The sequence below is a fragment of the Triturus cristatus genome, chromosome 4_1, assembly GCF_964204655.1.
Source record: "Triturus cristatus chromosome 4_1, aTriCri1.1, whole genome shotgun sequence".
NCBI classification, from domain to species: Eukaryota; Metazoa; Chordata; class Amphibia; order Caudata; family Salamandridae; genus Triturus; species Triturus cristatus.
Window position 1 is genome coordinate 218461029 of NC_140585.1, and position 23237 is coordinate 218484265.

At 46.3% G+C, this 23237-nt stretch overlaps 1 protein-coding gene across 1 annotated transcript in view; it reads right to left on the bottom strand.

Moving 5' to 3' along the window:
* Nucleotides 1-1873: 1873 nt before the first annotated feature.
* Nucleotides 1874-23237, bottom strand: part of OSBP (oxysterol binding protein) — a 465191-nt gene continuing 443827 nt past the window's right edge. The window contains exon 14 of the mRNA XM_085651892.1: nucleotides 1874-5866. Coding sequence (XP_085508018.1) covers nucleotides 5724-5866 — 143 coding nt within the window. The 3' untranslated portion in view covers nucleotides 1874-5723. The remainder of the gene's footprint in view (nucleotides 5867-23237) is intronic.

Below are 23237 nucleotides of genomic sequence, written 5' to 3' on the forward strand. Positions count from 1 at the left end.
GGCGCGCTCAAAGACGTGGCGCATGGCCTCGTAAAACTCTTTATTCTGAGACGGGGTCGCTCCGCTCCTGGAAATGGGGGAAGGCAGAGAGTAGAACCTGACTCCGCAGAACCATGCCTAGAGCGTCGGTGCTCCTTACCTCGTTCGTCAACGGACTAAAGTCGAGGCAAAGATAAAGTCCACTTAGACTTCTTATAGTGCCACTTTCCTCAGTGTCCTGAGGACCTCGAGTGGAAGGAAGAGGATTTTGGGCTCTGAGAGTGGTCCTGCGATCTTCTCTTCTTCGTGGACCGTGATCTCCGCGGAATCTCGCTGGATGGTGTCGACTGCCGGGTCATAAGGAGCTTCATAGCCCACTCCTGCAAGGCCTTCCGAGCCATGGCCCGACAGTCCGAGCAGGACTATTAGTCGTGGTCGGCCTCGAGACACTAAAGGCAGACAAGGTTGGGACTGGTAACAGACATGGCGCGGTGACAGGCTCCACATGGTTTAAAACTGGTCTTCCTCTAAGACATATACTCACAAAAAGAAGGGAAAGCATCCATGCGATGCCTGATTTATTATATTTAATCAGGGTTTGGGAAACCCTAGGGGTTGTTAGTACTGCCCTCACCCAATAGTTAGTGGCATGCTTCATCATAGGGCCGCTACTACACTTTGCTGCCAGCCAACTTACAGGGCGGAGCCCCAAAAATATTTTTGAAAATTCACTAGGAATCCGTTTTGCAGCGGCAGTAATGGGGTAAAACTATCTAAAGTTACCCACTCTACTCTTTATTCATGGGCCCTTCCTGACAGGGTTAAAAAATTCTATTTTTGGGTGTACTTTGGAAAGTAATGTCCCTGTCTCACACACTGCTTTAATCGACATGTTTCAATTCTGTCTGCCCCATAGGGGTTATTCGCATTCCTCATGATTTAGATCCCTTCATCTCACCTCCCAAAATAGTCTCTAAGAGGAGGTTTTGGGTTACTTAGCTAGTCCGTCATAGAAACACTGAAGGGAATTCCCGGGTTTCATCTGTTCCGCTCTAAACTCTGGGTAACAGTGGGACGTCGTCCTTGAGTCACACTTACTTCAAGGTCCAATTGTTGCCTTTTCGGTTTCATCTACACCTTCCTCTAAGACATCCCTCGAAACACGATGGAAAAAAATATCAAAGTCGCCAAAAGTTGAAAAAAACTGTCAAAAAGCGACAAAGGGATAGCTCTTCCCAGATCGGAGCTTAACTGACACAGAAAGAAAAAAACGTACGTCCACGAACCTGGGTGGTGCCTACATAGGTGACCGCGACGACGTTAACGACGCAGACATCGCGTGCAAGGAGTATTGCTCGAGCAAAAGTTTCCGGATACAGCCTGATGCCTGGGAAATTCTATGGTAAGGCATCTGCAGCTAGAAGTGTCTATCAGATTTGTAAATTCACACCCAACCTCGAACATGCAAAGAATATTTAGCACAACAAAGTCTGTGGAAACGATAAAAGGGAAGCTTGGGTGCAATGGGCCAGGGCAAGCATGATCAGGTTTTACTACGAGGGGAGTATAAATTGAACAAAAGACTACAACCGGTACTTCTCTATATATCAATATATGAGAGCTAAGGTAAGATATATGCCTTCTGACCACTGTTTTCCCACACACCCCGCTCAAAATGCTGGAAAATTCTAATTTCTATCCTTCACTGCAATCAGTAAGGAAAAAGGTCCACATTATCCCTACTCTTAATGCAAAACTCACTGTAAGAAAATAATGGCCGGATATATATTTAATAATATTTGGGTCTCTCTTGGACCCTTCTATACAAACTGTTAAGCAACTCTGTAATGCTTCACACTTAAGACAAACTAACAACATCAAAAGACATTTTGACTTAGTTTGATTTAGATATTTATTTTTTCCAGAAAAAAAAATCAGGATTACAGTTTGAAAAACAAACAAAAACAAAGGGAAAGAAAACTAATATATAAGGCAAAAGTAAAATCTCACTGCCATCATCCCCTCAAAAAAACTACACCCTTTTGCTTAGCCCATCCCCAACATCCTTCTTTCTCTTTATAATGTGTGAGTTCCCGCCTCTCACAAGCTTCAGCCAAACTGTGCTACCTTTAACCAAAAAAACTATACTATGCCCTTTGCAGAGTCACCGTAGGCAGTAGCAGTCCACTCCTCCACATGTGCAATTCTTTTGGCGACCTGGGGTTAGAGCAAAGAATAAGGATATTCCAACAACAACTCACCTGCCAATGGTCAGTAACAGATGCACCTTAACGCATTTTTATCAGACCAGATCACAGCTGGCATCACTTTTTGTGTGGAAGTCACCATTTCATTTGAGAATATTTGGAAAACACATGCATCGCTCAGGCTTTGGCATGTGAATTCCTTGTTGTAGGCTAAGTATGTAGTCAATGTAGTAGAGGTCCTAGTTCAGACTAGAGATGATATGTGTGCTCGCGTCATCAGCTGATCACAGGGGGTTCAATAGAACTCCTTCTCCCAGTCTCAGCTCTTGCTAAGATACATGACATGCACTACAGCAGGACGATGGACCGAAAACGAACTTCAATTCCATGAAGGAACTTACTGGAACTGCTGCAGTGCATTGTCTAAAGTGTAATCGTAATCTTTCAGATCCTTACCTTGAAATACTTTATGTATTTCTCATATTGGAAATTTGATTTAAATTAGTTTTTGACCCACTCTGGCACAAAAGAAGAGGCTTCTAAAAGTCCGGCCACAGTCCTTCCTGAACAAAGCTGTGGTAGCTTAGTCAAAAAATATCCAAACTGTGCCTATTCTTTGCTAATTTAATTTGACCTACTACTGGCAAGAACAAGTAAGGGCTATCACTACTATACTATGTATTAAAACCAGTTAGAGTGTGTAAAGGGGGACACGTTCCAAATATACTGGAAACTGCTTTGTGTATATTTCATGTGTACCTCGCAGGCAGAATGTTATACTGCATGTTTGGTCTCTCGACATGTTCTTCATTACTAGACTTGTGGATGAAACCGTTATACAAGCTTAATGTAAAGCATGGCCCAAGTGATTTTGATTAGAAAACAGAGTAAGTATAGGAAAGCTAGAGGGCTTAGTTGTTGCTCATTGTTTTGGGTAATCCTCAATTTTTTGACATATTTTAGCCTATTCCTTCCACTACCAATATACACATTTTATATTTAGTTATTCCTGCTATTCTGATCTGTCTAAAAAAGTACTTTACTTTTAATAGGTTTTCTTTCAGACCGCATTAAAAAATAAAGGGACTAGACTAAAAACAGTATAGGATGCTCATAACTGATTACAATTTGTAAAATCTGACTATTGATTGGACATATATCGACATCAGGGCAGCAGAGTATCAAAGATCAGATGGTTTTCTTTGCACTTAATCAGCCTCACAACGAAGACTCCAGCACCTTATTATATACCTGTTCGCAAAGGACATCAGGGCATCACACCGGCAGCATTGTCCTACAACATGAGTTTATAGTGCCTTGTCTACCCTGGTGAGGCTGATGCTCTATGGTAAGAATATGCTCCGCAGATCTGAGAACAGAGGCACTAATAATGACATACCTTGGTCCTGTGTGCCCAGCATTATGTGCCTTGTGTGCAAGAAAGCTGGAGTTACAAGTTGCAGAAGGGCAACTTCCTCTCTCATGTCAATAGCTCACAGATGGTCGTTCTTTCAAAACAGTGGAACAAGACTACACATACTCGTCTCTGCCACACAGAAAACACGCCAAACATACAAAAACACACTGTGTCACTCTCAAAATGGCACATATACAAGAAACAGTGTGCCTCGCTTGCATTACGGATTGTCATTCGTAAACAGCAGTCAAATACAAAGGCAACCGGAGCATCTCATTTTCAAAGCGAATTCATATAAACATAATCGAAGAACGTCATTTACCAAAGAAAAACACTTCTCAGAAGTAAGCATAGCCAGTTGCCCATTGCCAAGAAGGGACCTCATTAAATCAGCGCAGGCAGAGATTTGCAGCCTCCTATTGGCAACCAGCTGTACCAAAGAGTCCAAACACCGTCATTCTCTGAGCAACAGTACGAACAAAAGCATTTCATTCTTAGAGAAGCCAAGCGACAATGAAATGAGAACAGGTACTCCCCAGGAGCCCATCTTAAGCACAGGGATCATAGGTGGCTGCACATGAAGCGCCTACAGAGGGAGTCCAAGCACCTCATTCAGGGAACACACACCCCAGAATAAAAGGGCTTATATATACAACATAGAAAGGCAAGCACAAGCCGCACACTACACCATCTCCTTCAGATACGTCCCCCCTTGGAAGTCCGTGCCCTCGTCCATGGTTGGCCCTGCCACAACCACAGACACACAGTACAACAGTCAGCCCCGCTGCACCAGCTTAGCCTTCAAGTGTACACCACATTCCAGAACTGACTGTCTACATACCACATGTGGTAGTGACTAAACAGGCACTGCATCTCCAAAGTGCATCTGAAGCATGTGCTGTGATCTGCCACAGAGCTAACGGTGCTCCGTAAACGCTGGCCTCTGAGAGCACTAAAGGTTTTTGGTGGACCCTCTGAAACTGTGTCAGTGTGACATGGCTCCACAAGCTGCCTGTTCGCTCCGGATCTGTCGGACACCTGAGCACCCCTGAGCTCATCCATCTGTGATATCAGCAAGATGTTGCACTGGGTGGCCTGCGCCTTCTTTCTATGAAGATATTAACCCTGAAACATCTTCTATACCCAGTGCCAGACCTAGCACTGCAGTTCATCGTACCCTAGTCTTCTGATGCTACTGGAGTGACTGAGCTAGCTACTGTTCCGCTCTGTGCACACCTCCTTCGTATGCTTTCTCAGACTTCGTCTTTCAGGGACCAAGAGCTCCTCTTGTCCTGTCTTCTTCAAGAACCCTCTCACTGGTCTTTCTTCAGCACGCCCGCAATCACAAGAGGGTGGGTTTGGGGCAAAGTGTGCCCATCTGCAAATCAATGAAGAAGACTCACTACCTTTCTCCATGAGGAGGACACAAGGGTATTGCCTTACTCCAGCCAAACCGTGCTATCATTACCCTAGAGACCGCCACCAACAGCCATCCCATTCGGTCTACTCACATAGTACAGTCTAAATGTCCGTAGAATAGCATGGCTTGCTCCTGTCTTAATCGTTTTGACCAGAGACATTGGCAGCAACATAGAACGGTTTGCTTGTTAGGTTGGGGAGAGAAAATCGGGTGTGGGGATGTGGCGTAAAGCTGCGCGTGAAGGAAGTTGAGTAAAGAGGTAAATGGAAGCAGAGGTGGTACAACAGTCTGCCTTGAGTCAGCAAAAATACTGACCCTCATATCTCCACACACAAACACACAGTCACTCTCACAAACACCCCAACCTGTATTTACAGACACATTTATATGTATTTAGATATACATATATCTATATATATACTTGTACATATATATATATAGACAGATTTGCACTTAATCAACTTCAGCGTTAAACTGGCTAAGGCCACGCTGGTTGCCGGTGATCATGTTTCTGGACAGCGGCGAACCAGATTTCAGACGATTGGTTAAAGAGAGAGACCAAGGGAGGTGCAGGGCAAGAGGTGACGAGAAGCAGTGAGAGCCTCTGGGCAGTCCTCGTATACTGTTCTTGGCTGTCCACCCTCACGTCACATCAGGTTATCTTTTATCTTCTTGGCTTGTTTGTCCTGCTTTTCATCCTTCAGAAAATGTTAGGGCAAGCGTCCCAGTCCTGTTTGTCCTTGCATTCCCAGTAGCCACCTCGGTACACATGAGTCACCTCCTTCGTCACAGGGTCCGGTTTTCTCTCAAACCACAGTGCTTTGTACGATTCTGTGCCATTGCCTATAGGAAAGAAAGTTTTGGGAAGAGGTTGAGACCAGATCAAAAGCAGGCATTAAACATTAGCATATACCTAAAGACTCAGTGCAGCATGGCAGTAATCACAAGCTCTCACAAATCCATTAAAACAGAAGTGATAATAGTGTGTGGAATTATTTTAATTACAGGTACGCCCCACTCTGTGCTTGCTTGTGGGTATGACAGTTACTTAACTATTTGAATGCAGACATGAAGGGTAGCTTAATTCCTCCCATTACCAAGTAATTTCGAACTCACTGTTCCTAATCCACTAACACTGGTGACACTTAATGACATTTAATGACATTTTAACTTACAATGATTTTATAAATCAGTTTGCACGCTTTTTTATCTTCAGTTTCATTAATCTTTCCAGCACCATACATTTTAAGTGCCAAGTCATTTATTTTTTATTTTTTTTTTTAAACCTTTATTTCTTCAAGAATCTGGACACAGCTATTCAGCCGACAACCCGGAGGTTCGGCAGCTTCGTTAGGAGAGTACAGAGAATCGTCCACAGTACATTGAAGGAGCAGTGAGAAGGTTCCATTTTTAATAATTACAAACACACAACAAACCCCAGCAAGGCAACAACACTGAATGCCCACGGTGGTAGCCCCTCTGGGGGAGCCGGACCCCAATCGTCTAACGGTCACAGTACTATGATAAGAGGAAAAAAAGGGGGAAAAGCAGAGGCCCAAGAAGTCAATTAACCATCACATCTGCATACTGAGCTGGAAAGAAGGTCAAGAAGAAAGCTGTTCCTCGGGGGGATCCAGATCAGGGGCAAGACATATTCCCCCCCCTGTATTGATTCCACCGCCCCCAGATGGCATGCCACTTCCGAGGGCGGCCTCTGGCGCAATATACTGTCTTCTCCCTGAGCATACTCCAGTCCATATTTTCTTTCCACGCAGTTAACGTGGGGGGCCCCCCGGAACCCCACAAGCGCGCGATGTCCCTCTTAGCAACCATGTTACCCAGGGTTACCTACTGGGTCTGTGCCTCATCATGGTCAGTGGGCCCCCAGACATTCAGGAGACAACACCGCGCTTCCGGCTGCATAGCAATGCCCGTCACCTCCCCCATCACCGCATGAACTCGCCTCCAAAATTCCGTGATGACACCACATTCCCAGATGATATGTAGGAAAGTACCCACCATACCGCATCCCCTCCTACATAGGCCTTCCTCAGAGAATCCCATATGAACCAGTCGCGGCCCCGTCACATACACTCGATGCAGGATCTTGAGCTGCACCAGCCTCAGACGCGACGGGATCGCAACCTCCTTAGGAGAGGAAACAGCAGACTGCCAGTCCTCATCATCCAACTCGAGTCCGTCCCTAGTCCACTGGTCCCGCAGCCCCAGTAGCATATCAGCCCGAACATTTATCAGTTTCTTGTAGATGAGCGAGATCGTGCTCTCCGGCATATGGCCATCAAGGATCCGGTCCTCCAAAGGAGAGGACTCAGGCACCTTCTCACCCTCCACAAGGACTGACCGCAGGGCATGACGCACCTGAACATATCGGAAAAACTCAGACGCCCCCAACTCATACTCCTTCTGCAACTCTTCAAAGGACTTCACCCTACCCTTAATCAGCATATCTCCAACCCTGGAGATGCCGATCAAATCCCATTTATCAAACCCTTTCGTATGCCAAAGCCTACCCAACCTTTCAGATTCAAACAACGGGGCAGCTAGGGTGAGCCTATCCTTCCAGCCCAGAGAGTCAGTCGCCATCTTCCATACACGCACCGCCACCCCAGTGGGCCCCGTGAGGGATGAGTCGAGGGACCGCGAGTACAACGCCCTAAGATAGTTCCCACCGCGCAACAACCATCTGTCCATGGCATAACCCCGCCTGAGGGCCGGGCCATAGAAACCGTGGTTAATCGCGGACAACTGGGTGGCCCAGTAATAGCGTCGGATGTCTGGAAGCGCGATACCCCCGTCATACCATGGAAGCGTCAATTTAGCAATCGCTATCCGCGGCCTCCCATCCCACAACAACATCCGTTGGAGGCTTTCGACCTCCCGAAAGTACTTGGCCGGCACCCAATCTAGAGTATTTTGCAATGCGTAGAGGAACCGAGGAAGGGGCATCATTTTGAACAAGGCAGCGCGCCCGACGAGGGAGAGCGGCAGCCTCCGCCAGCCCTCAACATCCCGCCGCAGGCGCGCCAGGGGGGGGGAGCAGGTTTCTCTCATACCGCAAAGCGGGGTCCATGGAGATAAAGATCCCCAGATACACGAAGCCCTGCTGAGCAATCTGGATCGAACAAGTTCGCGGGACCGGCGGAACCTCACCACTCAGGACGTATAAATACGATTTACTCCAGTTGATGACGAGACCCGAATTCCTACCGAAGGATGTAAGAACGTCACAGACCACTATGAGTGAGTTCTTGGGCGAGGCAAGATACAACAAGATGTCATCAGCATATAGCGAAATGCGGTCCTCGTGTTCGGGCGACCACCGAAGGCCACGTATATCCGGGTGCCAGCGTATCCACGCCGCCAGAGGTTCAAGAGCAAGGGCGAACAACAGAGGCGACAGGGGGCAGCCCTGCCGAGTCCCCCTCCCAAGCCGGAACGGAGTCGATGCCCGGCCATTTACCACCACGCTCGCAAGGGGTCCCTCATACAGCAACCTCACCCAGCTCACAAAACCAGGGCCAAAGCCGAACTTGGCTAGCACAGCCCACAAATACTCCCATTCCACCGTATCGAAGGCCATCGTGGCATCAAGAGACGCCACAATAGCCGGTTCTCGCAGCGTGCCAGCCCTGGCGATCACCCCATGAAGGCGCCGAAGGTTCAACGCGGTGTTGCGATGCGGAATAAAACCGGATTGATCAGGGTGAATCAAGTCTCCAAGTACCCTGACCAATCTGCCCGCCAGGATTTTAGCCAGGATCTTCGGCTCGGCGTTGAGGAGTGATATGGGCCTATATGAGGCACACTTATCTCGGGGTTTACCATCTTTATGTATCACAACAATTGTCGCCAGCCTCTGGTCCAACGGGAGGGTCCCACTCCCCCGCGCCTCCACGAACATGGCGCGCAGGTGAGGGGCTACCCTATCCGGGAACAGTTTATACAGGTCAATCGGCAAGCCATTCGGGCCCAAGGCCTTGCCCGAGCTCAGCGCGCGAATAGCTCCCGCCACCTCATCGACCGTTAAGTCTCCATCAAGATCATCTCTATCTACATCAGAAAGACAGGGCAGAGCGATATCCCGCAAGAGGTCACGCGAGTCCTCGGGCGGCCTATCCGACACTGAGGCATAAACCTTACGGAAATAGTCCGAGAAACACTGGACAATCCCCTCAGGTTCCACAATCACCTCTCCCCCCTCTCCCGTCAGCTCCGGCACTACTCTATTAACCCGTTCTTTTTTATCCAGCCAAGCTAGGGGCTTCCCGGCCTTGTCACCAACATCATACAGGCGGCCCTGCTGCTCCCTACTGAGGGTCTTAGCGGCATTTGTCACAAGGTCCTTATACTCGGCTTGCTTCAAGCTCAGCTCATGCAGTGAGGCCGCTGTTACCTCCTCCTCTAGCGCTCCCTCCAAAGCCATGATCTCCTCCTCCACCTGCATAACCTCGCCATCTCTCCGCCGCTTGGCCGCCACTACAAGTGAGAGGGCCTCCCCTTGCAGCACGGTCTTAAATGCTTCCCAGAGCGACACTGCCGAGTCCACGGACCCCTGATTATCCTTGAAAAAATTATCAACTGTCTTCACCAGTGCGCTGCGCATCTTGGAATCTCGAAAGTACCAGGGGTTAATAGGAGCCACCCTTCCCCCTCCCTCTCGGCCGACATCCAGCCTGACCCACACTGGCGAATGGTCCGATATGCCACGCGCCATGTGCCTGGCCTCAGACACCAAAGGGGCGTGCACAGCCAAAGTGAGCAGATAGTCAATCCTAGAAAGGCTACCATGCGCCCCGGAGTGGAAGGTGTATTGACGCTGTGTGGGGTGTCGGAGCCTCCAGCAGTCTATCAGGCCGAGTGTGTCTAGGAAGTCTGGAAGCCACTTCTGAGCCCCCCCTGTGTCTCTGGGCGGGTACCTATCCAGCAGCCCAGAGCCGACAGCATTGAAGTCCCCCCCTACCACTAACATACCCCCCGGGAGATCCAGCAAGGTCCTACCCAGATCCACAAACGTGGAGGCCTGCAGGGCTGGAGGGACATAAACCGAAACTAAAACCAAAGTTCTACCTTCCCACCTCCCCACCACCGCCACAAACCTCCCCCTATCGTCAACAACGGTGGAGTCCACCTCAAATGGTAGCGAGGCCCTGACAAGGATGCCCACACCCCTAGACCCGGAGGAAAATCCCGAATGAGCTATGAATTTATAACCCTTCCTATTAAGAGCATAGCACGTGTTACCTATAAGGTGTGTCTCCTGCAGTAGGGCAACATCTGGCATTGACCGTTTCAAGTGTTGCAAAACTATCCCGCGCTTAATGCGATCCCCCAAACCATTAACATTCCAGCTAATAACACTTAAACCTCTACCCCCCATCCCCAAACACAAAGAGGCCCACCCCCCCCCCGAAGAGCCACCATGGGACAATACCGAAGATGATCACTACGCCTTGCAGAAACAGACCCCCCAACAACCCCAAAATCCCAACCATCCCCCCCACCCTGCACCCCTGCTGCAGCTTACAAAGCCCCCCCAACTTGCAGTGTGCCTGTCGCCCTACAAAACCCAAAATCTACAAAAAGCACCCTAAGGGAGGAAAGAGCTCCCCTCGTCCTCCCGCAACCCTCCGCATTTACTGCATTCTAATCAAGTCATCAAATAAAGTCAAATCGAGTCAGACCGGCTCCGAAAAATCAGCCTTGCCCATCCAGACCACTGTCCCCATCCGCGGCAGTGTCCTCTCCCGTCCGCCGCCGGGGCAAAGCGTCCAGCCATTCATCGGCCATGACAGGAGACTCAAAGAAGAATGTCCGATCTTCGTACACCACACGTAGTCTGGCAGGGAAGAGCATGGCATACTTCAGATCCCTCTCCCGAAGTCGCCTCTTCACCCCCAGAAAGCCCTGTCTCTGCCTCTGCACCTGCTGGGTGAAGTCCGGATAGAAATTCACCGACGCGTTCTGGAAGGGGACCGGGCCCGTCACCCTCGATGCTTGCAGGATAGCGTCCCGATCTCGAAAATGAAAGAGCCGGGCGACAATCGGCCTCGGTGGGGCTCCCACCTTGGGCCTCCCACCCGGCACTCTATGGGCCCTTTCAACCGCAAAGAACTTCCCAAGACCCTTAGGCTGCAGATGGTTAAGCACCAAGTCCTCGACGAGCAGGTCAACCGAAGCCTCATCCGAGGACTCCGGGACCCCGATAACGCGCACGTTGTTGCGCCTGGCCCGGCTCTCAAAGTCCTCCAGCCGGCGGGCGGCGAGATCACTCTCGGTCCTCTGCTTACGAACCTCGGTCTGCAGTTCCGCGACATCATCGGCGAGGCCCGTGGTCTTGAGGTCCAGGGTTTTAACCCGTTCATTCGTTTTGCCCAAGTCCGCACGGATCAGGTTGACATCCACCAAGATGGCATCCACCTTATGCGCCAGGGCATCAAACTGTCTCCCAATCGAAGTCTGCATCCCTTCGAGCGCGCCCATGACATCCTGCAGCGAGAGCTCCGGGGCCAAGGGCGAGGCCTCCTTCTGGGTATCCGGCGACTGGCTCGACCCACTCGGTGATCCCTTCTGCAGAGCATAGCGGTCCATATTATTGACTTGAGTATAGGCACCCCGCCTGGTAGACTTAGGCTTCAGCCGATCCACCTCTGCTTTGCCCGACATGGTTGGTACCAAGCAGGTCGGTTCAGATAAGACGGCCCTCTCTCAACGAGAGGAATCAGGAGTAATCAGTTCTGCAATGGGCCGCCAGAGTAGCATGTAGAGCGTCCAAAGGATAATAAAGCCACCAAGAGCTCTCCAGGGGCAGGGCAGACAAAGGGAGAGAAAGCGAAAGTTAAAGGATGGGGACCTCCATCCGACAGTTCACACCTCGCCTGGCCGTTGTTGTTCAACTAGAAGTCGGGCATCCTGCCAACTCTAGCCCCTGGCATCCCTCGGAGATAGGCCGCAATCTTCCGCCATGCATAACTCCGGTTCCCGGTGGGCGATCCGACCGCGGGTAGCATCAATCGCCTCCCTGACAGGTCATCTACACGATGCCATGCATACAGACAGGATTAGAGACAGGATAGTCGACGGAGGGCGCGAGGGTCTCGGGAGCTCAGAGCTCACGCGGCCATCTTGGTCAAGCGCTAGGCTCCTCCCAATGCCAAGTCATTTTAATCAATCTTTTCAATTCCAAGTTCCAGGATGCACTGCAAGCTAACCACATTTTCTTCAGGTGGCCCATCAGTTTATGAAGGAAAAAAAATACATTAATTTCTAACTTTTACGAACGAAACATGCAAACACATTTGTTTCTCTTTTCTTACCTTTCTAAATTTGTTTTTATCCCGGCAGTCCACTTTAAACGGCAAACTTATAATTTAATACATGGACTTTCACCATATATATTCATTTCTCTGCATTTTTCTATATTCACCACGCTCTTTCACCTTTGTTTAAACTTCAGATTTTAGAGTAGTCGGTTACCTTAATCATTCAACATTTTTTCTTAGCTTATTCTTTAAATTACTTTACCCTACTTGATGGGTACGGAAGACAGCTTAAATCCTGCATACAATTAACACCTCTTGGATCTAGAGTATCTCATAATTCTACTCAAAGCATGTCTCTTCATATTAATTCTTCTCTTACGTCACCTCTGACATTTGTCTTAATCAGTTCCAACATGTCAAATTTGAGTTGTAACAACTGATATCCTTTTCCAAAAAGTACTTTACCACAGGTGGTTTTACATTCTATGGGGCACATGCAACAAGCCATTCTCCGTTCGCAAATGGGCCGATTCACAGTATTGGCCCGTTTGCAAACTGAAAATGGCCATTTCTAATGCATCAAAGGCTTGACATTCGCAACTCAGGTAATCACAATTATTTGTGATTGCCTAAATTGCGAATGCATTTAGGTACCCACAATTTGCGATTCCCTAATCGTGATGCATGGCCTGAAGGTGATCTTCAAGGTGCCATGTAGCGCACACATGCCCTTGGGGCATGTGTGTGTGCTTCACATGTGCACACTTACCTTTTTGGGGGATATCAAGGGGGCCTTAGATTTGCATTCGCAATTTGCGATTACCAATTTGGCAATCGCAATTTGCATTACCATTCATTCCTGCATGGAGTCACATTAGCTAATAGCGATTCGCAATTTCCGAATCGCTATTAGCTAATGTTAAGGCATCGCAAATCATTTCGCGATTTCTACAAGCATAACTTTTTGTGATTATTAGCGATTTGGTAAAAATCAATATTTTATAACCGCAAAATGTATGCTTGATACATGTGCCCCTTAATGTTTACTTCATCATTCCCACAGAATACATTCTCCACTGACATTTTATTCCATAAATACGAGGTTTACTTTAACGTTATGTAATCAAGGAGATTTTTTTTTCCCCCTGTAGATGAAAGATAAACCATATCTCTTGTTAACACAAACACAATTTGCAAAGCTGAAGCAAGATAATGTTTCTTTGTGGGGGGGAGATGTATTAACAGTTATTGTTTCTTCTCTTCTATTCCTGCTCATATCGAAGCTATCAAAGATAGTTCCCGCTCTATGCTATCTAGGGTCTTTCTTTAACAAGGTGACTTAATTTAATATCAAGGTGGGATGGGGCCACCAAGAAGCAATACAACAAGAATAAGAGAATCCCCAGCTGATTAAGACTTCAAATCATCCCCACATATGATTGGGATGATGATTTGATGAGCAGATAAGAGAAGGAACTGACCAACTCTTCAAATAATTTGATGGAGTTTTTGGTCAAACTCAGGTAGGAAGGTTAAGAAGTTAAGAAGTTACAGGAGGACAATAGGGAACTTGAAAATGAAATTAAGGACTTAAATCTACCTGACCAGACCAAAAATATTTATTAGATTTTTCAGCTGGCACTCAATATACATAACGAGAATATAAAGCAACATAAGGCAGAGAAACTTAAGAGGGATGTCCATCTTAATTGTTGGTTGTTTACTTTTGCAGAGAACTTTAAACACTTGGTCAAAACACAGGAGATGTGAAGGGTGGTATTTACATCCTTCTGGACAAGTGAAACATCTTCTATCACACTGACTAGTTGTGAGTGTGAACCGAGTGACCCAGGGGAAGGAACATTAGATAGTGAGTCAGGAAAATCTTTAAAAAAACATTTTTAGGAGAAATAGAAAGGATAAGGATTAGAAACAAGAATTTGGCTACAAAAGGTCAGCTCCCTTATTCAAAAAACACAAAAAAGGGTAAGAGAAGAATAAAATAGTTTGAGATTAAGGACAGGGATAAAAACCAGGTCATAGAGCAGGACCAAACAATAGGCATAATCTCTGGCTTATCTATATCAATTGCTGATAAAATTATTTCTGCAGACTTTGGCAATTATCATGCGTCTGTAATCAACTTCTAAAACTCTATCTCAACCTATGATTTCGCTATAATGAAAGAAGATGGGGTTTTCCCAAGAGCATGCTGTAATGCCTATCAGTTGGAGTGATCATTTTTAAGTTTGTACAGAAAATTAAACAAAAAATATTTTAGTACACACACTGCAACTAGGAGAACACAGCGTGAGTATACAATTCAGGATTATCATAACTCTGCTCTATTATTGCCAATTGTGGAGTGTGAGATGAACCTAGAGTTTTACAGAACTTGTTTATGAATTTGGAGATCAATACAATGCTAGTTCAAGTGTGGAAACTAAGCTAAAGGGGAAATTGAAATTATTCCTGCAATTAAGTAGTGAGAATATTGTTGACTTATTTTACAGAGCAGTAACTATGGAACTAGACAAATGGGGTGGAAATAGGAGAGGAGAAAGGGTAAAAAAGACAATTTAATTAAATTGGAGAGGTTGGCCTTACTTGAAATTGCAGATGGGGATATAATCATCGGAGAGAGAAGCAGAAAAGGAAGGCAACAGGGTAGTTATGAACAAGTTGAACTATGATAATGAGGTTCTGGTACAATTATCAGAAGATAGAAACTATGAGACGATTGTAATGTACCTGATAAAAGATATTAGTAAAAAGAAAAATTAATAGGGGAGCTGCGGAGTACAAGGCGATGTACTTGAATGGAGAGAAGTCATGCAGCGGCATTTCTGATGGGCTGTGTTGGGTGAGGCGATGTCCTTGCATGGAGATGTGTGGTGACACAGTGGTTCTGATAGGCAGTTTTGGCCGAGGCGATGTCCTGGTGTGGAGGTGCGTTGCGCAGCAGCAGTTACGATGGATGCAGTATACTTGCGTCTGGAAAGTCTGTGCAGAAGAGGCGATGTGTCTGTTCCGAGGGCGATGCGAAGCAAAGGAGATGTGCCGCTTCTGCTGGATCCACAGAGGGGTTGTCAGATCACCTTCAGGCCCACTTCCAAGAGTCCATGACTTGGATGGCATCACTTGACATGGTGGGATTCACAGTTGCAGAGTCCAGGTGCTAGCTACAAGAGACTAGCCATTGGAGTCACTCTGGTGGTCCTGGGTATAGGTTGCAGGTCCAGTCCTCCTAACTCAGGCAAGGGGGCAGCACAACAGGGCAGCAGTCCAGCAGTGCGCCAGTCCTTTCAGCAGCACAGCAGTCCTCCTTCCTGACAGTGCTCCACAGGTTCAGAAAAGCACTGAAGAGTGGTGTCAGAGGTCCAATATGTATATCTGGTGCCTTGTTTGAAGTGGGAGAAACATCCACAGGACTCCCTTTAAAGTGCTTTGGTTTCCTGCCTTCCCTGCCCTGGCTACAGACTAAGTAAAGGGTGTATGCAAGCTTTTGTGTGAAGGTAGGACACAGCCTATCCGATGTAATTGGGGCTGTGCCCAGCTCCAACCTTCTATCCTGCAGTGATGGCCCATCCAGGAATACCTAAGCTCTCTATTGTGTGTAGCTGTCTGGGAAAAAAACAAGAAGACCCAACTAACCACTACACCTAGTGATGTGACCCAGAGACCGGCTGGAGGCCCCAAATGGACATGGCAAAAAAATGCAAACTTTATAAAAGTTGCATTTTCAAACTTGTAATTCAAAATCTGACTTTACCATAAAAGAGGATTTTTTCATTACAATTCTAAATACATCAAACATCAACTGTTTACCTGGTCCCATTTGGAAGATATCCTTATTAAATGTAATAAGGTAAATAATGTTATCATATGGAAGTGGTAGGCCTTACAGTAGCGAAAAACGAATTTGGGAATTTATATCCAGGACATTTCAAACTTAAAAGGACATGTCCAACTTTTTAAAATATAGTGCAACCTGCCCTCTGGGCTGTCCAGGGTCTAACCTAGGGGTGACTAGGAAGGTTTCGGCCTGGCAAAAGATTTATTTTACCAAGTCAAAATGGCAGTTTATAACTACATTGACAGGCTGCAAGGGCAGGCCTGAGTCAAGTTTGCAAGTCTACTTAAGTGGGTGGCACAAGTGCTGCAGGTCCACTAGTAGCATTTAATTTACATTCCCTGGGTACATGTATTACCACTTTAATAGGGACGTACAAGTTAATTAAAATATACCAACTGGGGATAAACCAGTGTGAACATGTTTTAAGGATGAGCACATGCACTTTAGCACTGGCTAGAAGTGGTAAAGTGCGCAGAGTCCGAGGCCAAGTCGAAGTATCGAAAAAAGTATGGGTGAATAGCACCCTAAGGCTGACCGATCTAACATGGACCAAGGATATCTTCTTCACTTGACTGTCAGTGGTAGCTGTGGACGAGCAGTCTGGAGACCGGGAGGGGAGTAATGTTGCGAATACAGGTCAGTAAGCACGACTCATATTCAAAGAGCACACAGCACTGACAAAAAATCAATGTCCAATCAAATACTTGTTTTTTTTATAATAAAAGATGTATCCTATTTCTAACACTACACATTCAAAGCAATGTTATGAAATATATAAACGATAACACTTTCCCCCTTGAGGTAGGGGGCTCTATAAAATTGCTAGAAAATTCCTATCCCACCTGCTCTTCATAAAGTGGTAGGGGTTATTCCCCATTTACTGGTGGCCGCATCCAGGCAATGCTCACTAGTAGGCTTTAACTCAAGAGTCCACACTGGCTCTTCCTATAATAGTAAAAAACTACTTGGTGCCTCACCAATGAGTTCCCCTGAAGCCTGATAGATCTGTAACCAGCCTTACCCACTCTAGAAGTGAGGAGGCTTGCAATGTCCCAGCAACTGCCCCGACCGTAGGCACTCACACTGCTCAGGTGCTGTTCTCTCCTGAGCATTCGTAGCCAGCTGCCGAAATGATTGAAGGTGCTCCTACAGAACAGTAAGACAGGGGGGGGGAATGGGGGGGGGGGGGGAGAGACGGACGAGACTGGATTCCTGTACAGTGCACAAACTGCATTTTTCACGGGTTCACACAGGCAGCTTCGGTTAAACCCTTGTTGCTTCATGGTGACCTATAGGTCACGGCTCAGATTTCTCGGGCCATTGCCCGATCCGCCCAACCACTTAGTATCTACAGTTGCTCCTGGAATATGGGATTGCGCTACCACTATAGGCCCAGCTGCTGGCACTCACCACATGTCCCTACCATGACAGCCCCATACGGTGTAGCTGCTAGGCTCCACACACGCGCTGGACCTTCTGATCCACCAATAACCTAGAAGGGGCCCCTCCTGGCCTACGTGGTTGCCGCCACAGGAGTCGCATGACTTCAATTGTCTTGCATGACACTCTACTCACGGCTATTATCACGACGGCTTCCTTCTGGCATACGGGGGTCACCAACTGGAATCAGCACATGGACAATGACCTGATCTGTACAGAAGTTGTCTCCGAACGCAGGGAGTCCACTCGGATGGGCTCCCCACTAGACCACACTCCCGCCAATGCTCTCCTCTCCCTCACAGGGTACACTGGTCTTGGCAAGTACACAGACAATGTTCCCCCAGGTTCCAGAGCAGGTGGTCTTGATTTTCTTGGGTGATGTCCCCTCAACCAGCATGGAGATTATTGGGCCTTGGCTTTAATAAGCTACTCACCTGTATTCCAGGTAGTTCTGATGGGGCGACGCCGATTCCCCAGATTCCTCCTAGGGGCCCGTGTACGAGGTCAGGATATAATACTGTTTCGAACACAGGCCACTCGGGGAAAGGGGGCTGGGGTTGGAAAGACAAAATGCTGTGGTTCTCAGTGGTGACTGCAGTGAACCTTGCAAGGGTTTGCCTCAGATCTTACGGCGCACTGGTTAAGGAGTACCTATAAGGTACAAGGGAGTAGGTGAGCGTATAATCTTTTTTCCCCCTTGTGCTATGTAGCCCATTAGTTGCGACCATACCTTGAACAAGTTTCTACCGGGCACTGCCCTTCCGATGAATGAGTCTTCTAAACTCACTTAACTCAAGGTTGAAATCCTGCCAAGGTCCTAGCAGACGTCAAGCCTCAGAAAAATGAGTTTTTGACTCTGTGCTGGTCTATGGCTCAGTTGTAAGGAGTAGATTTCTTAGGCAAGATTAAACTCCTTGGGGACAGCCAGCTTACTTACAGCATGGACACTTGAGGGGTGTCCAGAAAATAGCTGGGGTCTGACAGAGACCCCTGTCGGAGGAGATTAGATAGTGTGCTTAAATATTGCCTTGAAATGGAATTGTTCAGGAAGGCTACTGAGCGCAGAGTATTTAAATATATGCATTTGTTGATTGTGAACGACAATACTTTGAGTCTGGAGTTGTTCTTGTTTTCTCCTAAATCTTTTTCTTCTTCTTTTGCAGAGATCAAGGTTCAGCCGGTAGCTGGAGACTACATCCCTAGGGAAGCTGGAACAACTTCAGGAAAGAAGCCGATCACAGGAAACAGGTGAGTGGTCAGCAGGTAAACCAAGCAACGCTAATGGGTTGAGGGGGTCTATTTATAGGACTGCCGGCCACCTACAGGGCACGTGAAGGAGGAAAACCATTGGAAGTTGCTAGAAGCGGAGTCACATGATTTTAATAGGCAGGAAGGCATCTGCCGGGGTCATACACTGCTCAACACTGCTCCAGGCTAATTTCTGTGATTGAGGCTAATTGTCAGGAAGGTACGTATTGGGGTCATGGAATGTTTACACAACCTCAGGAAATGTTCTGTTAATTGAAGCTAATTGGCAGGAACTTACAGCAGCTGCCGTACCCGCAAAAGTAATTTGTTTTGCTTGTTTAACTGATGCACCTGCAGGGCTAATAGGAGGTTGAAGTTTTCTGGATGATTCTGCTACTCACTTGTTTTTTCAGACAGTTAAGTGCCTATTTTTGAAAGGGACAATGGTTGCTACTGCATCACTAGGGTGAACAGAAAACATTGCATTTCAATACAGAGAATAAATGTGCCTATCCAGAGGGTGGGAAAAGAATGGGAACATAGTTGATGTCAAATTGAGGATTGTGCTGTTGCTGAGACCGTGACATCGGACACCAGTTCTGGTCAAGGGCGGAAGTCTTACAGAGTTTCCCCTCCTCATACAGCCCATCTTGCTGCTTGGCAGATAACATTTTGAGGTCTTAGCCTCTCCTTCTTACAGTCAATTTCCAGACAGCAATTGTGATTTAGGGTCTGTCTGAGATTTTATGTTGGGGTTCTGCTTATATTGAAGTACACACTTTTCAATCTCTTCTTCCTATAGAAAGGTTCTCGGTGTCAGCAGGGGAGACTCTGAGGCTGATAGCTCCACAATAAAGGCCATGGGAGTGACTAGAGGTCTCACCTGGTTGTTAGCCACAGCGAGATGTGAATCAAAAGGCTAATTTGAGGCTCCCAGCCTTACTCTTTATGATTCCCTTATCAGTCCCATTGCCTTCCTGAGATTGGTTCAGGCCCTTTTCTTGTGACCAATCACTGAATAAAAGAGTACCCTTTGTAGTGTACAGGAGGAGTCTTTCTCTTCTTTCTTCACAGTGTCTCACCTAGCTCACAGGAATGCAGCAATATGCTAATCTGTCTGGAGGAATTCCTCTACTCCTCATGTCTTCACCAGGCAGTATCCTCCATGTAATGTAACATTACAGGCACACTTGTACTATTCAGCACTGTTTCCTCCATGCATTGTGCCATCACAGACACATACATTTAGCCCACACATTCATTCTGTATGCATGCTCAGTATTGTAGCCTTTCTGTATTGTGCCATAGTTTGCTACTTGCAAGTACACACGCCCCCAGCACATACATTCTCCATGCGCTGCACAATACTTAATCCTTCATGTATTGTATTTATCGCAAGCACGCATACACCCAGCACAAGCTATTACTGGCATGCACTGCACAACACTACATCTCTCACATAATATATCCTTCGCAGGTATACACACACCCAGTACACGCACTCACTATGCATGTACTTCACAGTAGTGCTCTGTCCCTCTACTGTTCCCTTCCAATACACACCTACAACATTCCTGTGCTGAGCAGCACTCTACATCTAACTGATTTAGGCCAAGGATGATTTAAGCACACAGCAGCGGAACTTAAAAAACCTAACTGAGCCTGTAGGTCTCACTCCAGTGACGTATGTTAAAAAGGATCTGTTCACACCCACTGATCACTACAAGGTGTGCTATTTTTTTAATAAGAGACCCACTAATTTTATGGCAATGACTGAATTGATTCTTGAGAACAATGCGTTTCTGTTTAACAACTTCAGGGAACAAGACTATAAGACTAAGCACCTTAAGTGGGGTCTTTGGATCAGGCTGTAGGACCTCAAGGAAAATGGCCTGGTTAGCACCTTCATTCAAGAACCTCTTTATAGGGCAATTTGAGGGACAGGGGTTCTGGGGTCCAGGTGGCTCCAAAATGATTGGGATAATCAAATAGTGGGTGATCTTCATGGATGATGTCCTACTTATTTGGATAGATAATGAACAGTAACATTTAGAGTTACTTCAATAATTGAATGGAAATGATTATAACATAATAGTTACTGTCACTTACAGTAGAGAAAAGAACACATTTCAGGACACTGGACTGTATATGAAAAAAGAGATACTGCAAAACGACCTACTACAATTTAATATTAAATGCTAAGAGCTCGCACCCACAAACATTCAGATTAGAGATATAATTGTAGGTAAAATAAGAGCAGGGAGGAATTGTAGTGGGGACAGTGAGTTCCAAAATAATCTTGTGGAAATGAAACATAGGTTCTTGATGAGGGGTTATAATTATCGTCTAGAACAGAAAACAAGAAATGAGGCACCGACTATGGGCCGTGCCTATACACTTAAGAGATGGCAGTAATAAGAAAAAGAAACACAAAGACATAATAAGATTTATTACAACATTTAGGAGTCGTGCTTTAAAACTAAATAGGAATATGGCATTTACTTTTGCGGGATAAGGTCATTAAGGAACACATTGGTCAACACCCTAGTGTGACGTATCGGAAAGGGAGAACACTAAAGAATATCTTCAGTTCAAGCTACCTAGCTTCAATGTTGCATACAAATTGGTTGATTGTGAGAAGCTAGGGTTTTTTAAAGGTGTATGTTGTAGAATGTGTAAATATGAGGTAAAAAATAAAACAGCATTTAGCTACAATGGGAGTGGTGAATTTAAACTCAATGCAAATATCAAATGTCAGACCAGGTATGTTGTTTATGTATATGTATGCTCTTGTGGCACGATTTATGTTGGGAATACTACCAGGCTCTTAAACAAAGAGAAATGGAACATTTTAGACCAGAGAAGACTGAGGATTTCAGATTTCATGACAGGACCGGAGGCTAGGATTATGCATTAACTTTTATTGCCAGCTCCTTGCAGCACTTTAAAGAATGACATCACATTAAACCAAAACAATCCCAGAATTAGAATGTCAACAAGCAATAACATCTCTGTCACCGCAGCCATCTTCCTCTTTTAATTGCTGCTCCTTGACAGATAAGTATTGCTTTACAGGCTCGTTTTTAGGTCTCGCCTGACCCAGCGCATGCGCTGGTCTGGCGAGACTTATTGAGAGGGCTCCAAAAAGTGCTACCAGGCCAGCCTAGAGCTACAGTGCATGTGCGCGGGCGCGCGCGCCGGGTTGACGCGATTACTTTCACTTTCGCGGCCGCTTTGATGATTGATCGCGGCAGCTTGTTGTATTGCATTGTAGCAGTTCACAAAGGTTCTTAACGCTTTTTCAGCTACACTAAAGCATTTTGTCATTTTGATTGGTTTGTAAAGTGTTGCACATTATAAATTGATAGAAGTATATGTAAAAAAATGAATGATCACTCCTATGATCTGAACTTTCTTTTCAGGTGTTTTCTAATTTGTGAATATTATTATGCTCACAATTACAAACGGGTTCCAGTGTGTTGCATAGTATCCCTACAATTCTCTCTAGCATGTTGTGTTGAATAGATGGATGATTACTTGCACACTTAGTATATTTTAGATTCTTTAAATATAAAGTTGACCCCTGTGCTTACTAAACTCTGACAAAAATCGCACAATGCACTAAATGAATGCAAGGTTGGGGCTAGTATATATTTTAGAATTTGCCAGCTAAGAAATAGAAGGGCCTTGACATGCCGGGCACGGTCTGTCTCCTGCACAGACATTTCCCCACATCCAAATGTTGCTTGAGGACATACTTGTGTCTCCTGGGATGAATGTGACCCCCGCCCTGCACTCTGGCAGAGAAGGCCACGTCCAATATTTCCTAAGGACTGCACCCTGCGACATTTCCGGAGCTTCACAGGAGTAACTAGATGCTCCCTTCCCACCAGGAACGTTGTGCTCAGCTTCGATTTTCTAGATTTTGATCATCATGTTTCTTCTCTGCTGTGTGTTTTCAAATATAACCCTCCCGTTCGCATCCAATGAACCATTTTCCACTTTCACATGTAGTGACTGCGTTTATTTATTTGAACCCCTTTGTGTTTTCTTACGCAGCAAAATGTGCTTTCCTCAGCAAATGCCTCTGGGTTTCGCTTTCCTACGCCTCGTCTACGCTTGCGTGATTTCCGAGGGCCACCCCAGCGGTGCGCTAAGTGCCCGTGAGACACCTCCTGCTTTTCATTTTTGTGCTTAATGGGTAGATTTTTTGGGACCGTCAAAACCAGTGTACGTTTGGCTTCCGCTCAGAAAAAGGCAAACTAAGCCTTTTCAAAAATAGCATGAGCTTGCCTTGACTCGAGTTTTTAAAGGCTTCGAATCGCAGAGTCGGATTTTCCACACAGCACGACACATTTGTAATTTGGTAGATGCGAGTAAGTGGGTAAAG